The sequence below is a fragment of the Talpa europaea genome, assembly GCF_964194135.1.
Source record: "Talpa europaea genome assembly, chromosome: 10".
NCBI lineage: Eukaryota > Metazoa > Chordata > Mammalia > Eulipotyphla > Talpidae > Talpa > Talpa europaea.
Window position 1 is genome coordinate 59389833 of NC_140077.1, and position 23152 is coordinate 59412984.

Consider the following 23152-nt stretch of genomic DNA (forward strand, 5'->3'; position numbering starts at 1 on the left):
GACTCTCCAAAACCAGTAATATTTTTCTTTTAATATCTACACTAAAACAAAGTTTTGTGATTAGGGGGTAAACCTGATTAGTGAAAACAGTAAAAAAAAAAATCATACAGAACAAGTCTTAGGAATGAGAGAGACAATTCAGTGGGAGAAGGGCACTTAGGAAAACACAAGGCATGATCAAAATGTTACAAGTCTGACTGTCTCATAATTGGGCTCCTAAGGCAATTGCAGAAATGTTTTGAGTATCAGCAACAACTCTGGATTATGCATATCAACTCCAGGATGACTGCTTTCAAAGCCTATGCTCAGTATAGAAAAACTGGTCTCTAATTTTCATGCTAATTTTTTTCTAATTGGCCTTATATATTTCTGGTCAAGCTTACATAATATTTTTTTTTTAAATATAACTGTGAGAAAAGGCCCTGTTGCTTCATGCCAATATCAAACCCACAAAACTTCATTTTTCTCATCTGCAAAATGAAATGATCAGATTAGGAAATTAGGTGATATCTTTAAACTTTTCCAGTGCTAATGTTCAATAATTCCATCAATTACTCCAACATTTCAGAGATTTCATATGAAGGGAACTGTCCCTTTAAAGAGTCACAGGGTTTTAGACCAGCAGATACAAAGCTGCTAGAGCAAGATAAATGGGACACAGTTGTGCACACTTGTGCGCACACACACTTGCGCACACACACAACACACACACCACTTCTGTCCCATTAGCAGTAAACTCTCTGCCCCAAACAGGGACAAATGTAGAAGTCAACATAATGTTTGCATTCATGTAAAATCAATTATGTAAATAAGAGTGCAGCTGTTCTTCAAATGATTTGTCAACTTTTTACCAAGTAGTTGTAACTTCAAAAGTGGAGGAAGAGCTTTCAAATGGAAGCAGGATGGGCTTGAATAAGTTCTGCTTTCGACTGTGTCCAAAGTATTTTATTCTGTAGGTTCCAGGCTGGGCAGTCTCTGGAATATGCCATTGTATTGTTGTATTGCTATGACCTGAAAGTCCTTTGTGCCAATAGAAACTGTGGAAAACAAACAAGCCCATTTTTGGTCTTTAAATTTATGATTAGAAAAGTGTATAATTATTCATTCAATGAAGATTCAGTTAGTTCCTACTGTTAGGTGCTATTCTAGATATAGAGGCTACTAGCAAGAAACAGATAAATATCTACTATCTAGAAAAGGACCTTTAAGAAACAGTCATTTGTATAAACACTTTATTTTCTCTACTTTTCTAACTACCTAAATTCTAGCCATCCCAGGAAGCCTTTCCTGATATTCAGAACACAGGATATATTCTGCTTTAGTACTAGACAGCATCCTTTCAGCCCTTACCATTCTTTGCTTCAACTGACACTTCTTTTCACATCTAGATTCATTTGTTATAAATACATATTTACTGAGCACACATGCCAGAATTTATTTTAGAGGCACTGGAGATACAGCAGTGAGCACAATAGACAGGGTCCAAGGTTTCATGGAGTTTTTGTTCTAGTAGGGCAAGAGTGGAAAGAGAGGCAATAAACTAGAAAATCAAGAAATGATCTCAAAAGTGAAATGTGGAATGAAGAGATTAAGACCAGTATTCTGTAAGATGTCATTTTTACTGAGTATGTCTAAGGGAAAAACATTGTAGGAAAAAGAACAGAGAATTGAAGTCTAAAGCAAGAACAAAGTTGGTTCAGCCAAGGTACAGAATGAAGGTTAGTATGACCAGTAAGTAGAAGAGTGAGATGAGAGCTAGATGGAGTCAGATAAAGTAGTTCTTGTAGCCATGACAGGCAGCTAGACACTCTTCTAGAGATAGTGAAATACAATGAGCTAACTGACTGATATCCTCCTCCAGTTACTAAATCCCCTGGGCATAGATGACATTTTCAACATTTGATGTTTCTCAGTGATAGGCCCAGTGCTCCTAATAAATAGTTGGTGATACTACTGCTGATGAACAAGGAGAGACCTTTACATATCCTGTGTGTATAGCTATTATGATGTGGGGTTTTTGAAAATAAGTCATCCTTTTATAATTACATGAATAACTATTTTTAACAATAAATGCATATTTATAACTTGTTAAAATATACCCTAACAAGTCCTAAAGATCAGCAGAAAGATTATGCCCATATTTACATTTGGCTATCACATGGACCACAACATGGCATTTATTCTCAACCATGTGCACCAACCCAATATGCAAATAATTACTTAGTTTGGGGCTGTCTAAATTAGACATACATTGCTAAAAATTTTGTTCACTCCCATACCACTGTCCTGTGGTGTGAAATGTATACACAAAAACGGAAACATTTTCTATTTTAGACACATTGTCAGATCTTCTAAATATCTATTCAATTGCCATATTTGGTAACAACAGTCATAGACTTGTCACCATGGAAACTCCATGAGCGTAGCCCCTACTGTACACAAGTCCATAAGAGTTTTAGACTCAAACTTCTTGTGATTTAGTAATTCTATTAAGAATCATCAACCATATGCAAAATATATTGGGTTTAGATTTGTCATTTTCCCAGAAGGAATGTCGGGTTCTACAGGACCATCTCAACATCTTCACCCATTTCACTCTATTTGCAAGAAGGCTATCTAGCTTTTAGGGGAGCTATGAAAATGGGAAAAAGCAAACTAATAAGTGTTTATAAGAGCTTATAACAAATGTTTATAAGTGACCGTAACCCATTAGCACCTAATCTTACAGAAGCACATATCACACTGTTTTGTAGAAAAATCAAATCAAAATGAAATCTAATAAATCAACTAAATATGGACAGAAGATTCCTTGGGATTTTGATATCACCAATATCATGTACTGAGTCAGTTTTCTCATTTGTTTTCCCTGCATTACTAACCAATGGTTTTCAAGACTTAACAGACAAAATATTAGATAGGCTTACCGAGTCTCCCAGGAAGCATCATTATGCACTATCTCCCATTTGCCTGAAATGGCCTCATATTTCTCCACAGTGAGAAAGGTCGGATAGGTCTGAAATGCAATTAGTATAACTGATCAGACACAGACACTCACAGATTGAACCTGTCTGCAAATGCTCCCTATGTTGATTGTTTGCTAACTTACAATTCCTTCTGTGAAAATCATATAATTTCACCTAAATTCTTAGGTGTTCCTCTTAACAGTCTCAGCAATGTTTCAGAATGCAGATTTATCCAGTTTATGAAAACCAACACTATTTTTTATAGAAAATCAAATTAAGGGCCTCCCCGGTGGTGCTAAAAGCAATTCCTATATTTTGTCCAAAATGGATTCCTAGAAACCAAATAAGCAGCATATTTTATTTTCCCACTGGAAAATAGCTATAATAATTTGTCTCAGAGCCAAGAATCAGCTTCAAACACAGAAAAGATTTGAATAATGTAACAACTTAAAAGATACGAAGGTCACAACTCTCGAATTTTCCTTAGGTGGGACTTTTGTCTAACTCACCTTTCCCCATCACAGGTCTTTGTACCTGTTATTTATAGGTGTTCAAATAAACCTTTGTGAATGGATCACTTATTTATGGAATTGCTTAAAATTATTCTCTAATTACTCAACTTATGGCTTCTGTTCAATGAAAAAGTTTTTATAACCATGAAATTTGTAAAGAGATTGATTTCTGGCCAATAGGGCAAAGTGTCACTCCGAGGCCTGAGATGATATAGGAGAAAGGGTAAGCCCCCATGTATAGATCTAGAGTATAGATTAGAGAACAAGTCTTAGCTGCTGAATAAGAACTATGTGACTGTCTTTTCCCTACATCTCAACTTTAATCTCTTCCAGCCACATAATTAGTTATCACAAATAATTTAGTCTCTCTAGGGCTCAGTTTATTCATCTGTAAAATAGTGATAGTAAAACAACTCACTGAGTAGTAGTAAAGATTAAATTAGATTCATGTGATAATGTATAAAACTACTTAGCCTAGTCCCTGCAAATACTTAAGTGTTCAATAAATAGTGGTGATAATGTAATGAATACTAATTTTTAAAAAAGGTGCTGGAAATTGTTTTATGCCAGTCCTACAGCATTTGCAGAGATTCTATTCTCATTATAGTCTTTTGTTTTCTTTAAGTTTTTTGTTCTCCTGTTCTCTCCATGGTAATAATAATGATATTTCCCCACTCTAAGGATCAGATGATAACACATCCTGCAGTTCTGCTATGACATTTTGATATCTTCAGAAAATAATATTATAAACATATAAGTATTTGGAAATAGCTAGGCTGTTTAGTGAAATTATTTCAAACAGGTGCATATTAATTATTTTAACAGCAGTATATTCTTCCCAAAGTCATACTTGACAATGCCATATTATCACAGTTATCATAGCAATAATAATAATAATGTAATGACTAAAAATGGGAAGGTTCATTCGGAAGAAAAGTAGTTTGGATTATAAATGACAATGGATCCTGGAAAGAATGGTTCATCAATTCAGTGAATGATTCTTAAGTCACAGCAAAAATCTGACCTTGAAATCACTTTCACATGCTCACTGTCTTTTTCCTCTATATATTTATTATTTGAATGTTTACAACTAGAATGTATCTAGTTATTGCTTGCATAGTGATATCAATATTCTAAGGGAGTTATGGAAAAGTAAAATTACTTCATTTTATTAACAGGTATTATATATGTATGTACTTTTGCATGTACTTATGTATGATTAAAACAAGTGCATGACATGATATGTAGCAAACTATTGACAATGACTATCCAAAAAGGCTTGTGGAAAGGGGTACTCTCACATTCTATTTGATGTGCAGATGTCTGTTTTCACATTTGGACATGGATTTCTTATGTCATTTTTCAAGATTAATAAATACCCTATTAGAACCAGTGGCAAAGAGCAGAGAAATGGTCTGCAAGGCAGAGGAGAACACATTGGCAGCAGCTCTGAGCCAGTGGTATTTCCACCGGGGTCCACAGTGACTCCACAACAGTAGAGGCAGCACTGCTGAAGAGAGAGAGGAGCCAAAGACTTCACTCTCGCTTCCTTGATTTTTTTAATTTAATGTTTTAATTAATTAATATATATATATTACATCATTGTTCATTTTAAAACAATGTTTGCTTATTTTCCCCCTCAGGTTTTCACAGAGTTAGTGGAGTTTAAAATTTTGAATAAATAAATATTTGACTGTTTTCAAATGTATATCTCAAAAGTCAGTCCAGTTCTTTATGACTTTTGTGGTAGGTGACCCTAAGTGAATGCCAGTTAAATGTTTCTTCTATGCTTTTTTCCAGACTCAATTTTACATTAATTGTACCCACTGAAAATATTCCCTCATTTATAAAATAAGATGAAAAGCAAGCCAGCCTATTTTACCTTTAGTTGTTAATCTCTGGAATATTCCAATGAATGAAAGGCTAAGAAGCATATTTAAAATTTAAAAAAGGATTATTGATGCTTACCCGGTTTTCTGCTGAATTCTTTGGGTTAGCACCTACAAATGTAACTTCAGCAACTTCTCCCTGAAAATAAAAATTCAACATATGACATCTAATGGAAGAATTTTTTGCTGTACTCATATTTGGGTCATTACTTATCAATTGGTGTATGGTCCTGGGTGCCTACCTAGATTTTATTCTATCTAATCAAGCAAGTTATTGCCTAAGAATATTAGAGAAAATACCCTTGGCAGAGATAGGAACAGGAATCTGGGACCAGTAAGTTATTTCAGAATTTTTAGCCAGTAAATTTGTTTTGGTAGAGTCAAATACCGATAAAGATGCAGAGCTATAGTTAATATTAGAGACAGCATAGTAAATAGCTTCTTCAGTCCTTAGTATTTGCTCATACTGTTGTCCTACACACACACAGAGGAAATGAACTGAAGCAAGTAAGAACAATTAAAACTTTCCATGGATGATTCATACATGTTAAGTTACACTTTACACATAAGATACAAGATGAAGTAACAAGATGTATAGATACCTTCCCACCTGAAACTAGAAAAACTGGACAAACATACTAAACAATGGTTCAAAGAGGCGTAGGCATCAGGCAATGAAAATGATGATCCTTAAGTGACAGAAAACAAATGAGTCCTGGAATAGACCATGCATGATGCCTTCAGAGAGTTTATAGGCCACAGTACAAGGAAATTTCAAAAGATTTGGGCAGTCAACCTAAGTCAAGTAATAGATGTGGAAATCCAGGAAGGACAAACAATCCTGAGTTCCTAAGGTGGAGTAACAAGAGGAGAGCCACAAACATGGAAATCTCTGGAGATTTGTGGAGTGTGCTTCTGAGCTCTGCAAGCATGCAAAGAATTTACCTAAAGGGCCTCCCTAGTGGTGCAAAGGGTTAGGACACAGCCCATGAAGCTATCTGCAGCCACTGCAGCACAAGTTCAATCTACAGCCAGGGAAATATCCACGTGGTGCAGCAGACCTCGCCTGTCTTGCCCACTGCTCCCCTCAGCAGTGTATTTCAGTCAATCTGCCTATTCTGTTTCCCACTCTGTCTATGGTGAATCATCTCACCCCCCCACACCTCTGGCCTGTACCCCAGTTCTTATATGCATAAATCAATCTTAAAAAAAAAAAGAAATTACTTAAAGCCAGGAAAAGAACACTTAAAAAGAATTAGAGAAGATAATTACCAGATTTTTCACAATTCACTATTAAACACAACTGTGAAAAGTTCTAACCCACCAGCTAGACTGGGAAAATTCATAATTTTAGAGTTTTACCACAATGTGTGGAGGAGCAATTTTCCCTAACATAAAAGCTGCTTTGGCCCTGCCTAAAATATTTCGTGAGACCCAACAGGATCAAATTGTTTCAATGTAACTTAATAACCACCTAAAACAAAGCTCAAAAATATTTATAGTAATAGAAAAATGCCAAGCACCTGACAAGAGAAAATTTACTGTGTCTGATATTTAATCAAAAATTACCAAGCATAAGAAGGAAAGAATAAAATTATTCTTAATGAGGTAATTCTCAATCCAAAGTGACCCATAAATGAAACAGATGATCAAATTCATTGATAAGGACACTAAAATAGTTCTTGTAACTGTAATCTGTATGTTCAAAGCTAGTAGCATGAATACATTAAATTTAGATGTAGAAGAAATATAAAAGACCTAATTCCACCCTTGAGATATAAAAACCACAGTTTCTGAAAAGAAAGTACCTGCATGAAGTCATCACATTAGACATTGCAGAAAAAAAATGAATGTGATAACATAGCAAAAATTCTGTACAAATAAAAAACAGAGAGAGGGGACAGAGTGGGGGAAAGAGAATAGAGAAATGGTGGGCTGTAGAGCAACTTCAAATTGCTTCATATATAGTTGGAGGTTTTAAAACATAGGAGAAAGGAATGCAGGAAAAAAATACTTGAAGAAATAAATTTTACAAATTTGCTAAAAATTATAAGCCTTTAGCCAAGAAACTCAATGAAGCTTATTTAAGCACAAGGAACTTATAAGGAATAAAACATGAAAGCTCATTGAAATCAAATTGCTTAAAACCAGAAGTAAAAAGAAAAACATTCTACAGCAATAAAAGAAAAAGACACATTAGAAAGAGAACATGTAAGGGTGACAGCAAATTTGTCACTGAAACTATGCAAACCACAAAACAATGGAGGAACATCTCTAAAATACTGAGGAAAAAAACAAATAAGAATTCCAAAGAATTAAAATATAACCAAAGAGCTAGAGAGAGCTAAGCGCTCTCACCAGGGAGATTACCAAATTAGTCAATCTCATCAGCATTTATCAAAATTTTCCAACCACAATCAATTTGCATTTCGCTTCAGAAATCACTATGTCACTTATAGAGCAATCATCCCTGCAGTCACTGTTATGGCTCATATATATATTTTTAATTTTACTTCTGATATCTGGTTATGCAAATTGCCCTAAACCTTAAAAGTAGTTCTTTGTCCTTGAAATGTTTTCCCCATTCACAATTTCCTGTTTACTCACACTCAATCTTAACAATGACAAACAACCTCACCATAAATACAGTATGCCAATTCAAATAGTAATGATAGAGGACAGGCAATTTTTTTTTTAAGATTTTATTTATTTATTTATGCAAGCACTGGGTACAGTGAGAAACGGGGAAGGGTGAGAGAATTCACCAGAGCCAGAGCGTGGAGCAGAACAGGCAGACCGACGAAGCACACTGCTTTTTGCACCCAACACTAATGATAAAGGACTGATCACAAAAATCTGCAAAGAGCTGATGAGACTCAACAACAACAAAGAAAAGAATCCAGTCAAAAAATGGGCAGAAGAGCTAAAAAGAAACTTCTCTGAAGAGGAAATGCAAATGGCCAACAGGCATATGAAAAAATGTTCAACATCACTTGTCATCAGGGAAATGCAAATCAAAACTACCATGAGATACCATCTTACACCAGTGAGAATGGCACATATTAAAAAAACTAGCAACAACAAATGTTGGCGAGGGTGTGGAGAAAAAGGAACTCTTCTGCACTGTTGGTGGGAGTGCAAACTGGTCCAACCACTGTGGAAAGCTGTGTGGAGATTTCTGGACCTACTAAACATAGAGCTTCCATATGATCCAGCAATTCCACTCCTAGGTATTTACCCAAAGGACACAGAAACATCAATTCCAAAGAACACCTGCATCCCTATGTTTATAGCAGCACTGTTTACAATAGCTAAGCTTTGGAAACAACCCAAATGCCCAAAAATAGATGACTGGATCAAGAAGATGTGGTACATATATACCATGGAATATTACTCAGCATTCAAAAAAGATAAACACATGCAATTTGCAGCAACATGGATGGCGCTGGAAGGGATCATGCTCAGCGAAATAAGCCAAAAAGAAAAAGAAAAATACCGGATGGTCTCACTCATAGCAGGAATCTAGAAAACTTAAATAAGGGACCAGGAAAATGAATAACTATAAGAAAGTGAAAATCAAAATCAACAAAAAACTATGAACCAGAGACACTTTTAGGGGGGCGGGTGCGGGAGGGGAGGGATTGGGGTCAGAATGGGGGGCTGCAATTGTATGGGGAATATAACAATAAAATTTATAAAAAAAAAAAATACAGAAAACCCCCACAAGTTTGTTTGAGCACTCTTTGGTAAATACACACACAAATACAGAGTTGCACGTATATAAATAGTAATATACAGTAACAAATATAGTAATATATACCTTAATATTTTTTGAAAATTCTTTTGAATTTCATCAAGTGCATTATCTGTATTTGTTGAGATGTTTATTTGATTTTTACCTTTCCTTTAGTTGATGGGAAGAATTATATTGATTGATTTGAGTATTTTGAACCATCCCTGAAAAAAATGCTACTTTATTATGAGGTTTCAAGATATAGAAGATTACTGTTAATAAAATTAAACCAGATATTGGTAGTAGAACAACAGTATCAGGGGATTTCAACATACCACTCTCATCAATGAACAAATAAACCAAACAGGAAATCAAAAAAAAAAAAAAAAAAAACGATGTAAAATATATATAAATAAATTAAAAAAAAATGATCTGAATAGTAAAAGCATACCCCAGCCCACACATTTCTGTCATCAGAGATTAAAATTCTTACTCCCTAAGACATCAATATACAAAATCTAACCAATATTTGTCAAGTTAACAAGTTATGCAATTACAGGGATAACAACCTGTGAGATTTAAAAGTAAAATCAAGAATAAAAACTGAGTGGTTATCAGCAGCCAAATCTTGAACCAAACTCTCAAAAACCTGATCATAGAACTTTTTTTTTAACATGGTGCAGGGCACCTACCAAAATCCAAAAGCGAAAAAAAAAGCACAGACGGGTGAAAGATTGACTGTTTTTTCTCCTAAAGTCAGAAACAAGACAAGGATGGACAGTCTCACAACTTCTATTCAACATTGTGTTGGAGAGGCTAGTCAGTATAATAAGAGGAAAAGACAATTAAAGGCAGCCAGAAAAGAAATCCCAAAGGCAATAAGAAAATCTGCTTTTATTTGCAGACATTTAACTATTTATAGAAATTTCTAATGAATTCACATATGCACCCAAAAACTTTTGAAATAAATGATTTGGCAAAGTTACAGGATATAAGAACAATGTAAAATAGGAGCAGTGCAAATCTTTATTTTTTTAAAGATTTATCTATTTATGCATACAAGAACTGGGGTAGAGGTGTTGGGGGTTGAGAGGATTCACCAGAGACAGAGTGGGGAACAGGCAGATCGACCAAAAAAATATGCTAAAGGGAGCAGCGGGTGAGTCAGGAGAGGTCTGCTGCACCATGTGGGTTTCTCCCCGGCCGGGCATGGAACTCATGTTGCAGTGGCTGCAGATAGCTTCATAGGTTGCATCTTAACCTCTTGCTAACAGGGAGGACCGCAAATCTTTATTTTTATGTGCTTTTACTATCTTTGATTTAAGAGATTACTTTTCTGAGAGCACCAATGAATGGTCCCATGAAGAAAATGAATAATTTGAATTTTAGGAAAACAATAGTAACCACCTGAAAATTATTTTCCCAATCTCATGTTTTCAAAGTCTCTGCAGATATAAGAACAATTATTAAAATTATCATCACTAACAGCTATTCCATGGCATAATTAGAAGAAGATAATGACAGTAAACACCTTTGCTTTCTCCTAAAACACAGGTTTGTGAAGGATTCCAAGATCCCTTTGTGAGTCTTACCATTTTATATTTTTGTTTTGGTGGTATCAGGACATCCCCAAATTTTTGGCCTATCGGTGTATTATCCTCAATATTAGGAATTAATGAGATCAACAGTTGTTTGAAAAATGGAGGCTCTGGACCGCTGTTCAGGTCGGCTACTGTATCCTAGAACAGAGAACATTTGCGTAAGGAATACACAAAGCAGACTTAAAACCCTTTGCTTACCCCCCACACCAGCAATGCATTCATAAAACACAAACACACACACACACACTTTAAGAGCTAACACATTTAGAAAATGTAAGCGGAACTTTGCTAGAATGTGAGCTTAGACATCTGCAACTTAAATTTCTGTTACTGGAAAAGAATTTGGGTTAAAAACAAAACTTTCACTTCCCTAGGATTATACTCCAGTGACCAGAGATCAAGATCGGAAGCACATTACACAGGGTTACATTAGGAACATTTATTTTTCCATTGCATGACTGTAAAGGGCTTAACACATGATAGTCTTTGTAACATGATACTGTAATTAGTCTCTAATTTTTAAAAAGTGTTGAGTCACTCCAGGGAAGCTTTCTTCCTGGATCCTTTTCTGAGATAATTAAAGAATGTAATATTTACATTTTAAATTTAAAATGTTCAGATCAGCCCATATCCTGACTGGTTTTATCTGTATTTTCCACATTTGCCACCTTTAGTAAAGTCATCATAGTGCTAATCTCAATTTTTTTTTTAAAGATTTGTTTATTTATTTATACAAGCACTGGGTACAATCAGAAGCACGGGAGGGTGAGAGAATTCACCAGAGCCAGAGCAGGGAACAGAACAGGCAGACCGACGAAGTATACTGCTAAGGGGAGCAGTGGGCGGCAGGAGAGGTCTGCACGCCATGTGGGACCCTCACCCAGCGGCCAGGGATCGAACCGGTGCTACGGAGGCTGCAGGCAGCTTTGCAACCCAGCACTCAACCGCTGCACCACAGGGGAAGCCCTAATATCAAATTTTAAATAGCTTTTATACATATTTACTGTACTTTATTCCTTACTTTTTACTTTTTAGATTTAATATTTCCAAAAGCCCCATAAATAATGTGTTTAGATTTCCATTTTGCAAATGAGGAAAATAGGCTTGGAAATACTCAAGATCACATAGCTCATCTTAAATACATAACCATCAAATTTATTCTGAAAAATACCTCTGCAAAATGAATCAGACTTTTCTTCCTAAATATTACTATGACATTTGAATATATATTTCCACAGGAAGAACTACAGGCCTATGACTGTAATAAATAGTGGTTGTCTTTAGGGATGGGTTATAGGTTTTTGCTTTTCTATATAATTTGAATATTCTACAAAGTTTTTATAACTTTTTTTAAAAAGGTATCAGACCTAAAATTTGGGGAAATGTTATAATAATCATATAATCAAAATATATCCTAAGTAAATATATCATACTAAAATTCCAAACACAAAATTAGTAAATAATTATGTGAAGGTATATATAATTACAAATATTCAACTCTTTGGGACTATAGTTGTTGCAATTTCATTCCATTTTCTTTGTTTTAATTTAATATATCCAGGTTCTTTCTTTGGATGGACTTTATCTTTGTTATACAATGTTTGATTCAGTCTTCATTGGGCTTAAAGGTATAATAAAAGGGACTGCTAATTAAGCTATTTATTCTGATTGTGACTAATCTTCAAACTCCACAGTACAGCTGCATAAATAACTCTTCCAAAGAGAAGATTTCCATAAGTAGAGTTCCTTTAAGTAAAGGAACTCTTTACTTAAATCCTTTACTTAAAGGAACAGATATTTTAGGTAGATATAATGTGAATATGCATTCCAAGTTACTACTACACTTAATAAATCTAAACCTTTATTGATAATAACAGCTGTTATTTTTAAACCAACAGTAAAGTAAAAACATGTCACTAATTATAAGATTCCTGTGATCAGAAGATACATTCCACTTTCAGAAATGTTACAATTGGGAAAATGGGCATGTCAGAATTGACCTGTTCAATTTGTGAAGTGATTGGAGAGAATGGAACCAGAATTAAGAGAACACTGATTCAACATTAACTTGTAATTACAGTAAACTTTTCACCTCCAAGCTTATTTGCTCATCTGGAAAAAAAAAAAAAGTGAAAAATTTTATCTCCATAAGTCACATCATGATTATGAAGATAGTATGAAGTAATATATATGAAAAAAGTTTGTCACCACCAATAGATGTTAATACTATCAGCTTTATTTCTCAAGGATACTTCATAACTATAACTGTTTTTAATATGAAGGTCTTTAAAGAAATTGAACACTCAAAGCCAAAGTTTTCTTTTGTCTCCTACATCTCCCCACACCTTAGATACACATGTAAACAATTTTGGCTTACCGTAGCAATGGCTTTAGCAAGGACTCTGAAAAGCTGGATGTAAGCAGACAGAGTATGAGGTCCATAAATTGTAGATGCTGCCTCATACCGCTGAGCCTGCAAGAAAGGCAGAGCAGACTCGTTCACTCTTCTTCCTAGCTCAGTCCACTTACACAGCGATCATGTAGGTAAGGGGTGATAGCTGGTCAGCTCACAAAATTCAAGATTCATTATGACAAATGAGGGTGGGCATTTTTCCATTTACTAGCTAAAGTAACTTTTAAAGACAGTGGAATATGCCATTTGGATTGTTAATCCTCTTAATCTGAGAGTAATAGCTCCTGAGTTTATGTCTATTTTAAGTGCCTGTAATATAAATTTTAAGTACCAGTGATATAAAGAACATGGAGGGGGAAAGAGTAAAAATCAGAGTTTTGGTCATTTTCAGATGAACTGGTTGCTGTTGCTACTATCTGCAGAAGGACATTTAACCCATCATAGAGCTAAGAAATAGAACTAAATGCATCTCCTTTTTTTTTTTTTTTTTAAAGTTTTATTTATTTATTTATACAAGCACCAGGTTACAGTCAGAAGCAGGGAGGGTGAGAGAATTCAACAGAGCCAGAAACAGAACAGGCAGAGTGATGAAATACACTGCTGAGGGGAGCAGCTGGTGGCAGGAGAGGTCTGCGCCATGTGGGACCCTCACCCCGCGGCTGGGGATCGAACCGGCGCTGCAGAGGCTGCAGGCAGCTTCGCAGCCCAGTGCTCAACTGCTGCGCCACCAGGGGAGGCCTAAATGCATCTCCTTTTAACTGAACTCCAAGCCTGTAGTTGTTCTAGTCATAACATCAAGGTCATCAAATCTAAAATAGAATTCACCACTCCATACATATCAGCCTCCCCTGCAATATTGCTCATCTTTCCAATCTCCTATGGCAATGATCTTAGACTCTCTCTCATACATACATCTCTCTCTCATCCAGTAAACCTCCAAGTCTTGCCACTCTAAAATCTCTTTTAAGTTCTATCATTTTTCCTCTGTCTCTACTGCTTTATCAAATCCCAAATTTGAGCACTCCTTCCTTGGGATTTGATTGCAGTTCCCCAAACCTTTCCTATTGAATCAAAGTTCTGCAACATAGCATATAAGATTTCCATCAACTAACTCTGCCTCCCACTCAGCCAATCTCATGCTTACTTCATGTTTACTCCATGAAACCCAACTAATTATGGACCTTTAATATACTTTATCTTTCCTCTAGACCTTTGCATATTTAGCTCCCTCAATATAGACCGCCTTTCCTGACTTTTATTTGCCTAATTAGCCTTTATTCATTCTCAAGAACTCAGACAGATGTTACATCTTCCACAAAGTTCCCACCTTCAAATACTCAGTCTAGATTGGTGTGCTTTCTCATACCTTATTTGTCCCTTTCACAGAAACATAATCATTCATTTTCTTCTCTTTTATCAGACCATAAATTCTAGTGGTCTTGAGAACAGGGGCAGATTCTTATTCACTTGTATACCCTGATAGTGGCTAGTATAGTATATAACTATATAACTATATAACTATATATATATATATATATATCTGTTGAATGAATGATAATTACTTAATTCACTAGGCAATCATAACTAAACTTCTTAGACTTAAGGCTTACTGTGAAGATTACTTAAACTCACATTTACAAGTCCTTAAATAGTACATTTAATAAATAATAACTATCAGTGGGAGCCCTCCCAGTTTCTATAAAAGATTAAGTAACCTAAAGCACTACAGATAAAGAATGCTGAACAACACAACCTAGGTTTATTACCAGTGCTGGTGAGAAAATATTTTATTTCAGGGAAAATGGAATTCAGTGAGATTAGTATTCTGACTGGAATTTAGAAATGGTAAACCTACAACTCCCAAATATAACAGCTGGCTTATCGTTTTCTTATCTACCCAAAAACAAAATCATCTCTCTAATACACCATTATGGGAGAATATTGACACAGGGCATAATTCAATTAAATGACAAGAACTTTTTACTTTACTTGCTGTGAAAAATAATAAAGCAGGGTAAGGGTGGAAGGGAATGGTGGCAATCATTGTGGTAATGGTATTCTTTACCTGGTATTCTTCATAGGTAGTAATGTAGTGTGTATAAACATTGCATAGACCGGAAATAACAACAGTCATATTCTGCCTCCCATAAGATGCAAATTCCTAGAGAAAGGTAGAGTCCAATAAAATGGTCTTTCATCTAAAAGCACATCATTTCAGTTATATTTAACACACACTCACTGATGAGAATTATTAATATATCTCTCTTAATATTCTTCCTAATGATCAAAACTATCTCAGTGTGCTGAAGATTAGAGTCTTAAGTTAAACATCATAACTCTGCACTATACACATAGGCAAGTTGATAGATCTGAGTATCTTAGTGATTTCATTTACAGATGTCAAATCTTTATTAATAAAATATAAACATTTTATCAATACCCTAAAAAGTATAATGGATATTGTGGTTATTTCCAACTCCAAGTAATAAGACATTTGTTAATAATGTCATATGGGAATCATTTGCAACATTTCTAGACTGTAAAGAAAATCATAATAAAGATTAAATACAGAATTCCCAACATATGTTAAGTTTCATTTAGATAGAACTTTAAGGGGCCTCCCTGGTGGTGTAGGGATTAAAGTCTCAACACTACCAAGCTATTGGCATGAGTTTGATTGCCAGCCAGGGAACTAACCCACATCACACAGCAGACCTCTCCTGTCTCACCCACTGGCCCCCCTCACCAGAGTGTTTCAGTAGATCCGCCTGTTCTGCTCCCCACTCTGACTCTGGTGAATCCTCTCACCACCACCCCCATACCTCTGGCCTATATCCCAGTTCTTATATGCATAATAAATAAAAATAAATCTTAAAAATGTTTTAAAAAATAGATAGGACTTCAAGATAAGGTACTTAAAGATTACTCATATTTAATCAATAAAACCATATCAATTTTTTAAATATTAATACATAAATATCAAAATATTTTTAGTTTAACCATACCGCTCACATTTTTTTAGATTTCTTATATAGTTACTATTTCATATTCACCTCTAGCCATTACTTTTAAAAAGTTTACAACTTATTCATCTCAGGAAAAATTAGTTTAAAAGCTACTAGATCATAGGTTTGGGGAATTCTTTTTTTTTTTTTCACCCAACATGAATACACAGATATTTTATTTCATTTTAAACTTACTGCTTGAACTGCCTCCCGAAGTCTTCGTCCAGACATGGTCCTGAGTCAAGAAAAGAGAATTATTGAAGTATTTTCTATTCAAAATATATGTAAAACATACACATAAACTTACAGTGAAATCCAAAAAGTTATCCTGGCTCAGCAATATAATAGTAAAGTATGAAGGAATTCATCAACCTTGCAACACTAAAGTAGAGCTTTTCTTCTACAACTATTCTATCTTCAAGGCAAATTCTAAACTGAAAACAGACAACTAGAAGGTGGGAAAGAAAATCAATGAATACCACTGGCAAAAGATCACAGTCATTTTTCTTTCATGGATTTAATACAATATATTGCTAGGTTAATAAATGCTGAGGCAATTAAAGAACATACTGCTCCTGTCTACACAGGACTTACCATGCCATTCATCTACTCAATCTTTCAACAAAACACCAAGCACCTGCTACAAACCAGGCCCACTTCTAAGTGCTAATGATACAATAGTACGGAGTCTACATCCTAGGGAGGGAAGATGGCCAATAAACAAATAAAAAATGACAATTTAGATAGACCAAATAAAGAAAAAGATGAAAATAAGTGCTATGGAGAATAATAAAGTATGGAAGAATGAATGGTGATGGTGTTGTTGTGGTGTTGATGATGGTGCTGGTGCTGATACTGGTAATAGTGGCAGTTGTGGGTAGACAGTGGTGGAGACCATGACTGGCTTTTGTGTTAGATATCTGAGCAGAACACTGAAGGAAGAAAAGAGTTGGCCATAGCAATAACTGGATGTTAAGTGTTTCAGAGAGAAAAAAGCATAATTTCAAAGCTCTAAGGTAGGAATGTATGCTTGGTAAGCCTGGCAATTGCAATGAACCCAATGTAGCTGAAGCAGGGTGAGAAAGTTGGGACAGTGGTCTGAAACCAGACTGGAGAGGTTGCTGAAGAGAAGCTAACATAGGAAAATGTATGATATTGTAAGGGTTTGAGGATTTGCCTGGAATAAGATGAGAAGCCTTTAGAAGGTTTTGAAAAGTGACATGATTTCATTTCTGTTTTAAAGGGATTACTCTGCCTGTTGTTTTGAGAAGACTATAGAAGAGTAAGGGAGGAAGCAAGAAGATGGGACAAGAAGTTATGGTAGTAATATAGGAGAGAGATAATGGTGACTTAAGTCAGTGTGGAAGAGATATAAATTGTTGGGTGGAATGTACAAAATTTGCTAAAAGATTCAATGAAGGGAAAATTGAAAAAGAGAGAAATCAGGGAAGACTCCAATATTTAGGGTCTGAGCAACTGGATAGATATAAAAAAGATAGGAAATACTGCATAAGGAGAAGATTTTAAACATTCTTCCTTGTGGTGAGCACTCCTAAGATTTACTCTGTTAACAACTTTCAAATATATCACAGAGAAGTGTTAACATAGCCATCATGTTGTATATTACATCCCCTATACTTATCTTACAACTGAAAGTTTGTACCATTTGACCACCTCCACCCAGTTCCCCCAAGACCCATTATTTATTTATTTATTTATTTATTAAACTTTTTTAAGATTTATTTATTTATACAAGGACTGGTATACAGTCAGAGGCGCAGGAAGGTGAGAGAATTCACGAGAGACAGAGCAGGGAGCAGAACAGGAAAAGAGATCAAAGACACTACTGAGGGGAGCAGTGGGCATGGCAGGAGAGGTCTGCTGCACCATGTGGGATTCTCCCTGGCCGGCCGGGATCGAACCCGCCTGCAGAGGAAACCCACCCCATTTTTAAAAAAGATTTATTTATTTATGCATACAAGAGCTGGGGTACAGGCCAGAGATGCAGGGGGTGACAGGATTCACCAGAGACAGAGTGGGGAGCAGAACAGGCAGACTAAGTGAAATACACTGCTGAGGGGAGTAGCGGGCAAGACAGGAGAGGTCTTCTTCGCCACATGGGTTTCTCTCTGGCCAGCTGGGATCGAACTCGTGCTGCATTGGCTGTAGATTGCTTAATAGTGCGGTGCTTAACCCCTTGTGCCACCAGGGAGGCCCCAAACCCCATTCTTTTTTAAATATTTTGTCTATTTAAGATAATGGATGTTAATAATACTTATTTGGCTATCATTTCCACAATATGTAAGTCAAATACAGTGTGATGTGTTGATTATATCTCAATAAAAGTGGAAAAATTATTTCCATATTTCTTGCTTTTTTTTTTTAATATTAAATTTTATTTTTATATTCCCCCATACAATTGCAAACGCCCCATTCTGACCCCAATCCTTCCCCTCCTGCCCCCCACCTCTCAAAAAGTGTCTCTGGTTCATAGTTTTTTGTTGATTTTGATTTTCACTTTCTTATATTCATTTTCCTGGTCCCTTATTTAAGTTTTCTAGATTCCTGCTATGAGTGAGACCATACGGTATTTTTCTTTTTCTTTCTGGCTTATTTCGCTGAGCATGATCCCTTCCAGTGCCATCCATGTTGCTGCAAATTGCATGTGTTTATCTTTTTTGAATGCTGAGTAATATTCCATGGCATATATGTACCACATCTTCTTGATCCAGTCATCTATTTTTGGGCATTTGGGTTGTTTCCAAAGCTTAGCTATTGTAAACAGTGCTGCTATAAACATAGGGGTGCAGGTGCTCTTTGGAATTGATGTTTCTGTGTCCTTTGGGTAAATACCTAGGAGTGGAATTGCTGGATCATATGGAAGCTCTATGTTTAGTAGGTCCAGAAATCTCCACACAGCTCTCCATAGTGGTTGGACCAGTTTGCACTCCCACCAACAGTGCAGAAGAGTTCCTTTTTCTCCACACCCTCGCCAACATTTGTTGTTGCTAGTTTTTTTAATATGTGCCATTCTCACTGGTGTGAGATGGTATCTCATGGTAGTTTTGATTTGCATTTCCCTGATGACAAGTGATGTTGAACATTTTTTCATATGCCTGTTGGCCATTTGCATTTCCTCTTCAGAGAAGTTTCTTTTTAGCTCTTCTGCCCATTTTTTGACTGGATTATTTTCTTTGTTGTTGCTGAGTCTCATCAGCTCTTTGCAGATTTTTGTGATCAGTCCTTTATCATTAGTGTTGGGTGCAAAAATGTTCTCCCAGTTGGTGGGGTTTCTCTTTGTTTTTGTTATTGTCTCTTTTGCTGTGCAGAAGCTCTTTAATTTGATGTAGTCCCAGCTGTTTATCTTTGTCTTCACTATCACTGCTTTGGGTGATGTGTCTGTAAGATGTCTTTGATGTGCAAATCCCGTAGTGTTTCGCCTATATTTCCTTCTACGTATTTTATGGTTTCAGGTCTTATGTCTAGTTCTTTAATCCATTTTGAGTTGATTTTTGTGTATGGTGTGAGGTAGTGGTCAAGCTTCATTCTTTTGCATGTAGCGACCCAGTTTTCCCAGCACCATTTATTGAACAAACTTTCTTTGCTCCAATGCATAGTCTTTGCTCCTTTGTCAAAGATTAGTTGACCATAAATCTGTGGGTTTATTTCTGGATTTTCTTTTTTTTTTTTTTTAAATAGAGGCATGTTTTTATTTATTTATTTATTATGTTTGTTTGTTTGTTTGTTTTGTTTATACATGCACTGGGTACAGTCAGAGGCGCGGGAGGGTGAAAGAATTCACCAGAGCCAGAGTGGGGAGCAGAGCAGGCAGAAGGACTGAAGCACACTGCTGAGGGGAGCAGCGGGCGGCAGGAGAGGTCTGCGCACCATGTGGGATCCTCCTCCGGTGGCCGGGGAGCAGCTGGGGATCGAACCGGCGCCGCAGAGGCCGCGGGCAGCTTTGCAACCCAGTGCTCAACCGCTGCGCCACCGGGGAGGCCCTATTTCTGGATTTTCTATTCGATTCCATTGGTCTGTATGTCTGTTCTTGTTCCAATACCATGCAGTTTTGATGATTATGGCTTTGTAGTATAGTTTGAAGTCTGGGCGTGTGATGCCTCCATTCCCTTCTTTTTTTTTTCAGGAGAGCTTTGGCTATTCGGGGTTTTTTGTGATTCCATATGAATTTCATCAATAATTGTTCTATTTCTTTGAAGAATGCCATTGAGATTTTGATTGGAATAGCATTGAATCTGTATATTGCTTTTGGTAGGATGGCCATTTTAATAATGTTTATTCTTCCAATCCATGAGCAGGGGATTTTGTGATTCCATATGAATTTCATCAATAATTGTTCTATTTCTTTGAAGAATGCCATTGAGATTTTGATTGGAATAGCATTGAATCTGTATATTGCTTTTGGTAGGATGGCCATTTTAATAATGTTTATTCTTCCAGTCCATGAGCAGGGGATGTCTTTCCATTTCTTTGTGTCCTCTTCTATTTCTTTTAACAGTGTTTTATAGTTTTCTTTGTATAGGTCCTTTACCTCTTTTGTTAGATTTATTCCCAAATATTTGATTTTTTTTGTTTCGATAATAAAAGGGGTGTTTTTTTTTATTTCTTCTTCTTCAGATTTATTGTTTGTGTATAGGAAGGCTACTGACTTTTGCGTGTTGATTTTGTATCCTGCCACTTTATTGAATTGATTGATGAGTTGAATTAGTTTTTCTGTGGAGATTTTGGGGTTCTCTATGTATAGTATCATATCATCTGCATATAGTGATAGTTTGACTTCTTCTTTTCCTATTTGGATTCCTTGGATGTCTTTCTCTTGTCTTATTGCTCTGGCTAGGACTTCCAGTATTATATTGAAAAGCAGTGGTGAGAGTGGACATCCTTGTCTTGTTCCAGATCTTAATGGAATTGCTTTCAGCTTTTCACCATTGAGAATGATACTGGCTGTTGGCTTGTCATAGATGGCCTTTATGATGTTGAGGTATGTTCCTTGTATCCCAAGAATTTCAAGGGCTTTTATCATGAATGGGTGTTGCACTTTGTCGAAAGCTTTCTCAGCATCTATTGATATTATCATATGGTTTTTATATTTCTTTTTGTTGATGTGTTGGATAACGTTGATTGATTTTCGGATGTTAAACCATCCTTGTGCCCCTGGAATGAATCCAACTTGGTCGTGGTGAATTATCTTATGGATACATTGTTGGATTCTGATAGCTAAAATTTTATTGAGGATTTTTGCATCAGTGTTCATTAGGGAGATTGGCCTGTAGTTTTCCTTTTTTGTGTTGTCCTTGTTCGGTTTTGGTATTAGTGTAATGTTGGCTTCATAGAACGTGTTTGGTATTGTCCCTTCCTTCTCAATTTTTTGGAAGAGTTTGTGAAGGATAGGCACTAATTTGTCTCTGAATGTTTGGTAGAATTCATTTGTAAATCCATCAGGTCCTGGGCTTTTGTTTTTGGGGAGGTTTTTGATTACCATTTCAATTTCGCTGCTTGTAATTGGTCTGTTTAGGTGTTCTATTTCTTCTTTATCTAGCTTTGGGTGATTGTAGAGTTGTAGGAATTTGTCCATCTCCTCTAGATTGTTGAACTTGTTTCCATATAACTGTTCATAGTAGTTACTGATTATTCTTTTGATTTCTGCTGTGTCCATTGTGATTTCTCCTCTTTCATTTATGATCCTGTGTATTTGTGCTTTCTCCCTTTTTTCCTTTGCGAGCCTGGCTAGGGGTTTGTCTATTTTATTGATTTTTTCAAAGAACCAGCTCTTGGTTTTATTGATCTTTTGGATTGTTTTTTTAGTTTCAATTTCATTTATTTCTGCTTTGGTTTTTATTATTTCTTTTCTTCTACTGGTTTTGGGGTTTTTTTGTTGTTCTTTTTCTAGATCTTTGAGCTTCGAGATTAGGTTGTTTCTTTGAGTTCTTTCTTGTTTTTTGATGTGAGCTTCTATTGCTATATATTTTCCTCTTATTACTGCTTTTGCTGCATCCCATACATTTAGGATATTGGTGTCCTCCTTGTCGTTCAATTCAAAAAATTTTTTAATTTCTTCTTTGATCTCCTCGTTAGTCCAGTGGTCTTCCAGTAGTGTGGCTTTTAATCTCCATGAGGTAGGATAGTTCCTTGCCTTCTTTTTATGATTTATTTCTAGTTTGATGCCTTCGTGGTCAGAAAAGATGGTTGGTATGATTTCAATCTTGGTGTATCTGTTGATGTTTGTCTTGTGCCCCAGTATGTGATCGATCCTGGAGAATGATCCGTGTGCGCTGGAGAAAAATGTGTACTCCGTTTTTTTGGGGTTTAGTGTTCTATAGATGTCTGTTAAGCCCAAATGCTCTAGGTCCTTATTTAGAGCTTTAGTTTCTTTACTTATTTTTTGTCTTGTTGATCTATCCATTGTTGATAGTGGTGTGTTGAAGTCTCCCACTACGTATGTGTTTTCTCTGATGTCTGTTTTCAGAGAGGACAACAGTTGTCTGATATATTTTGGTGCTCTTTCGTTTGGTGAGTATATGTTAATGAGTGTTATTTCTTCTTGAAGTATTGTCCCCTTAATCATAATGTAGTGACCATTGGGGTCTCTTTTTATTTTTTTGAGTTTGAAGTCTGTTTTATCTGATATAAGTATAGCTGTTCCTGCTTTCTTTTTTGGCCCATTTGCTTGTAGGATTGTTTTCCATCCTTTGACTTTGAGCCTATTTTTATCTTTTGTAGCTAAATGTGTTTCCTGGAGACAGCAAAAGGTTGGGTTTTCTTTCTTAATCCAGGCTGCCACTCTGTGTCTTTTTATTGAAGAGTTTAGTCCATTTACATTTAGAGTTAATATTGATATGTTAGCATCTGTATTTGCCATTATGTTTGTCTTTCCTTTGATTTTATTTATTCTTTTAATAACTTTTTTTTTTTTGGTCTTCTTTCGTTGTTATTCGTCCCTCTGAGGTTCTGGCTTTAGGATTCCTTGTAGTATTTTTTGGAGTGGGGGTTTATTTGTAATGAAATTCCGGAGTTTCTC

At 35.9% G+C, this 23152-nt stretch overlaps 1 protein-coding gene across 1 annotated transcript in view; it reads right to left on the minus strand.

The window, feature by feature from the left end:
* Positions 1–847: 847 nt before the first annotated feature.
* ASAH2 (N-acylsphingosine amidohydrolase 2) overlaps positions 848–23152 on the minus strand; it is a gene marked incomplete at both ends in the record, with an annotated part of 63838 nt that continues 41533 nt past the window's right edge. Inside the window, 7 exons of the mRNA XM_084244731.1 lie at positions 848–1037; positions 2925–3013; positions 5444–5503; positions 10690–10836; positions 13076–13171; positions 15177–15272; positions 16312–16351. Coding sequence (XP_084100857.1) covers positions 848–1037; positions 2925–3013; positions 5444–5503; positions 10690–10836; positions 13076–13171; positions 15177–15272; positions 16312–16351 — 718 coding nt within the window. The remainder of the gene's footprint in view (positions 1038–2924; positions 3014–5443; positions 5504–10689; positions 10837–13075; positions 13172–15176; positions 15273–16311; positions 16352–23152) is intronic.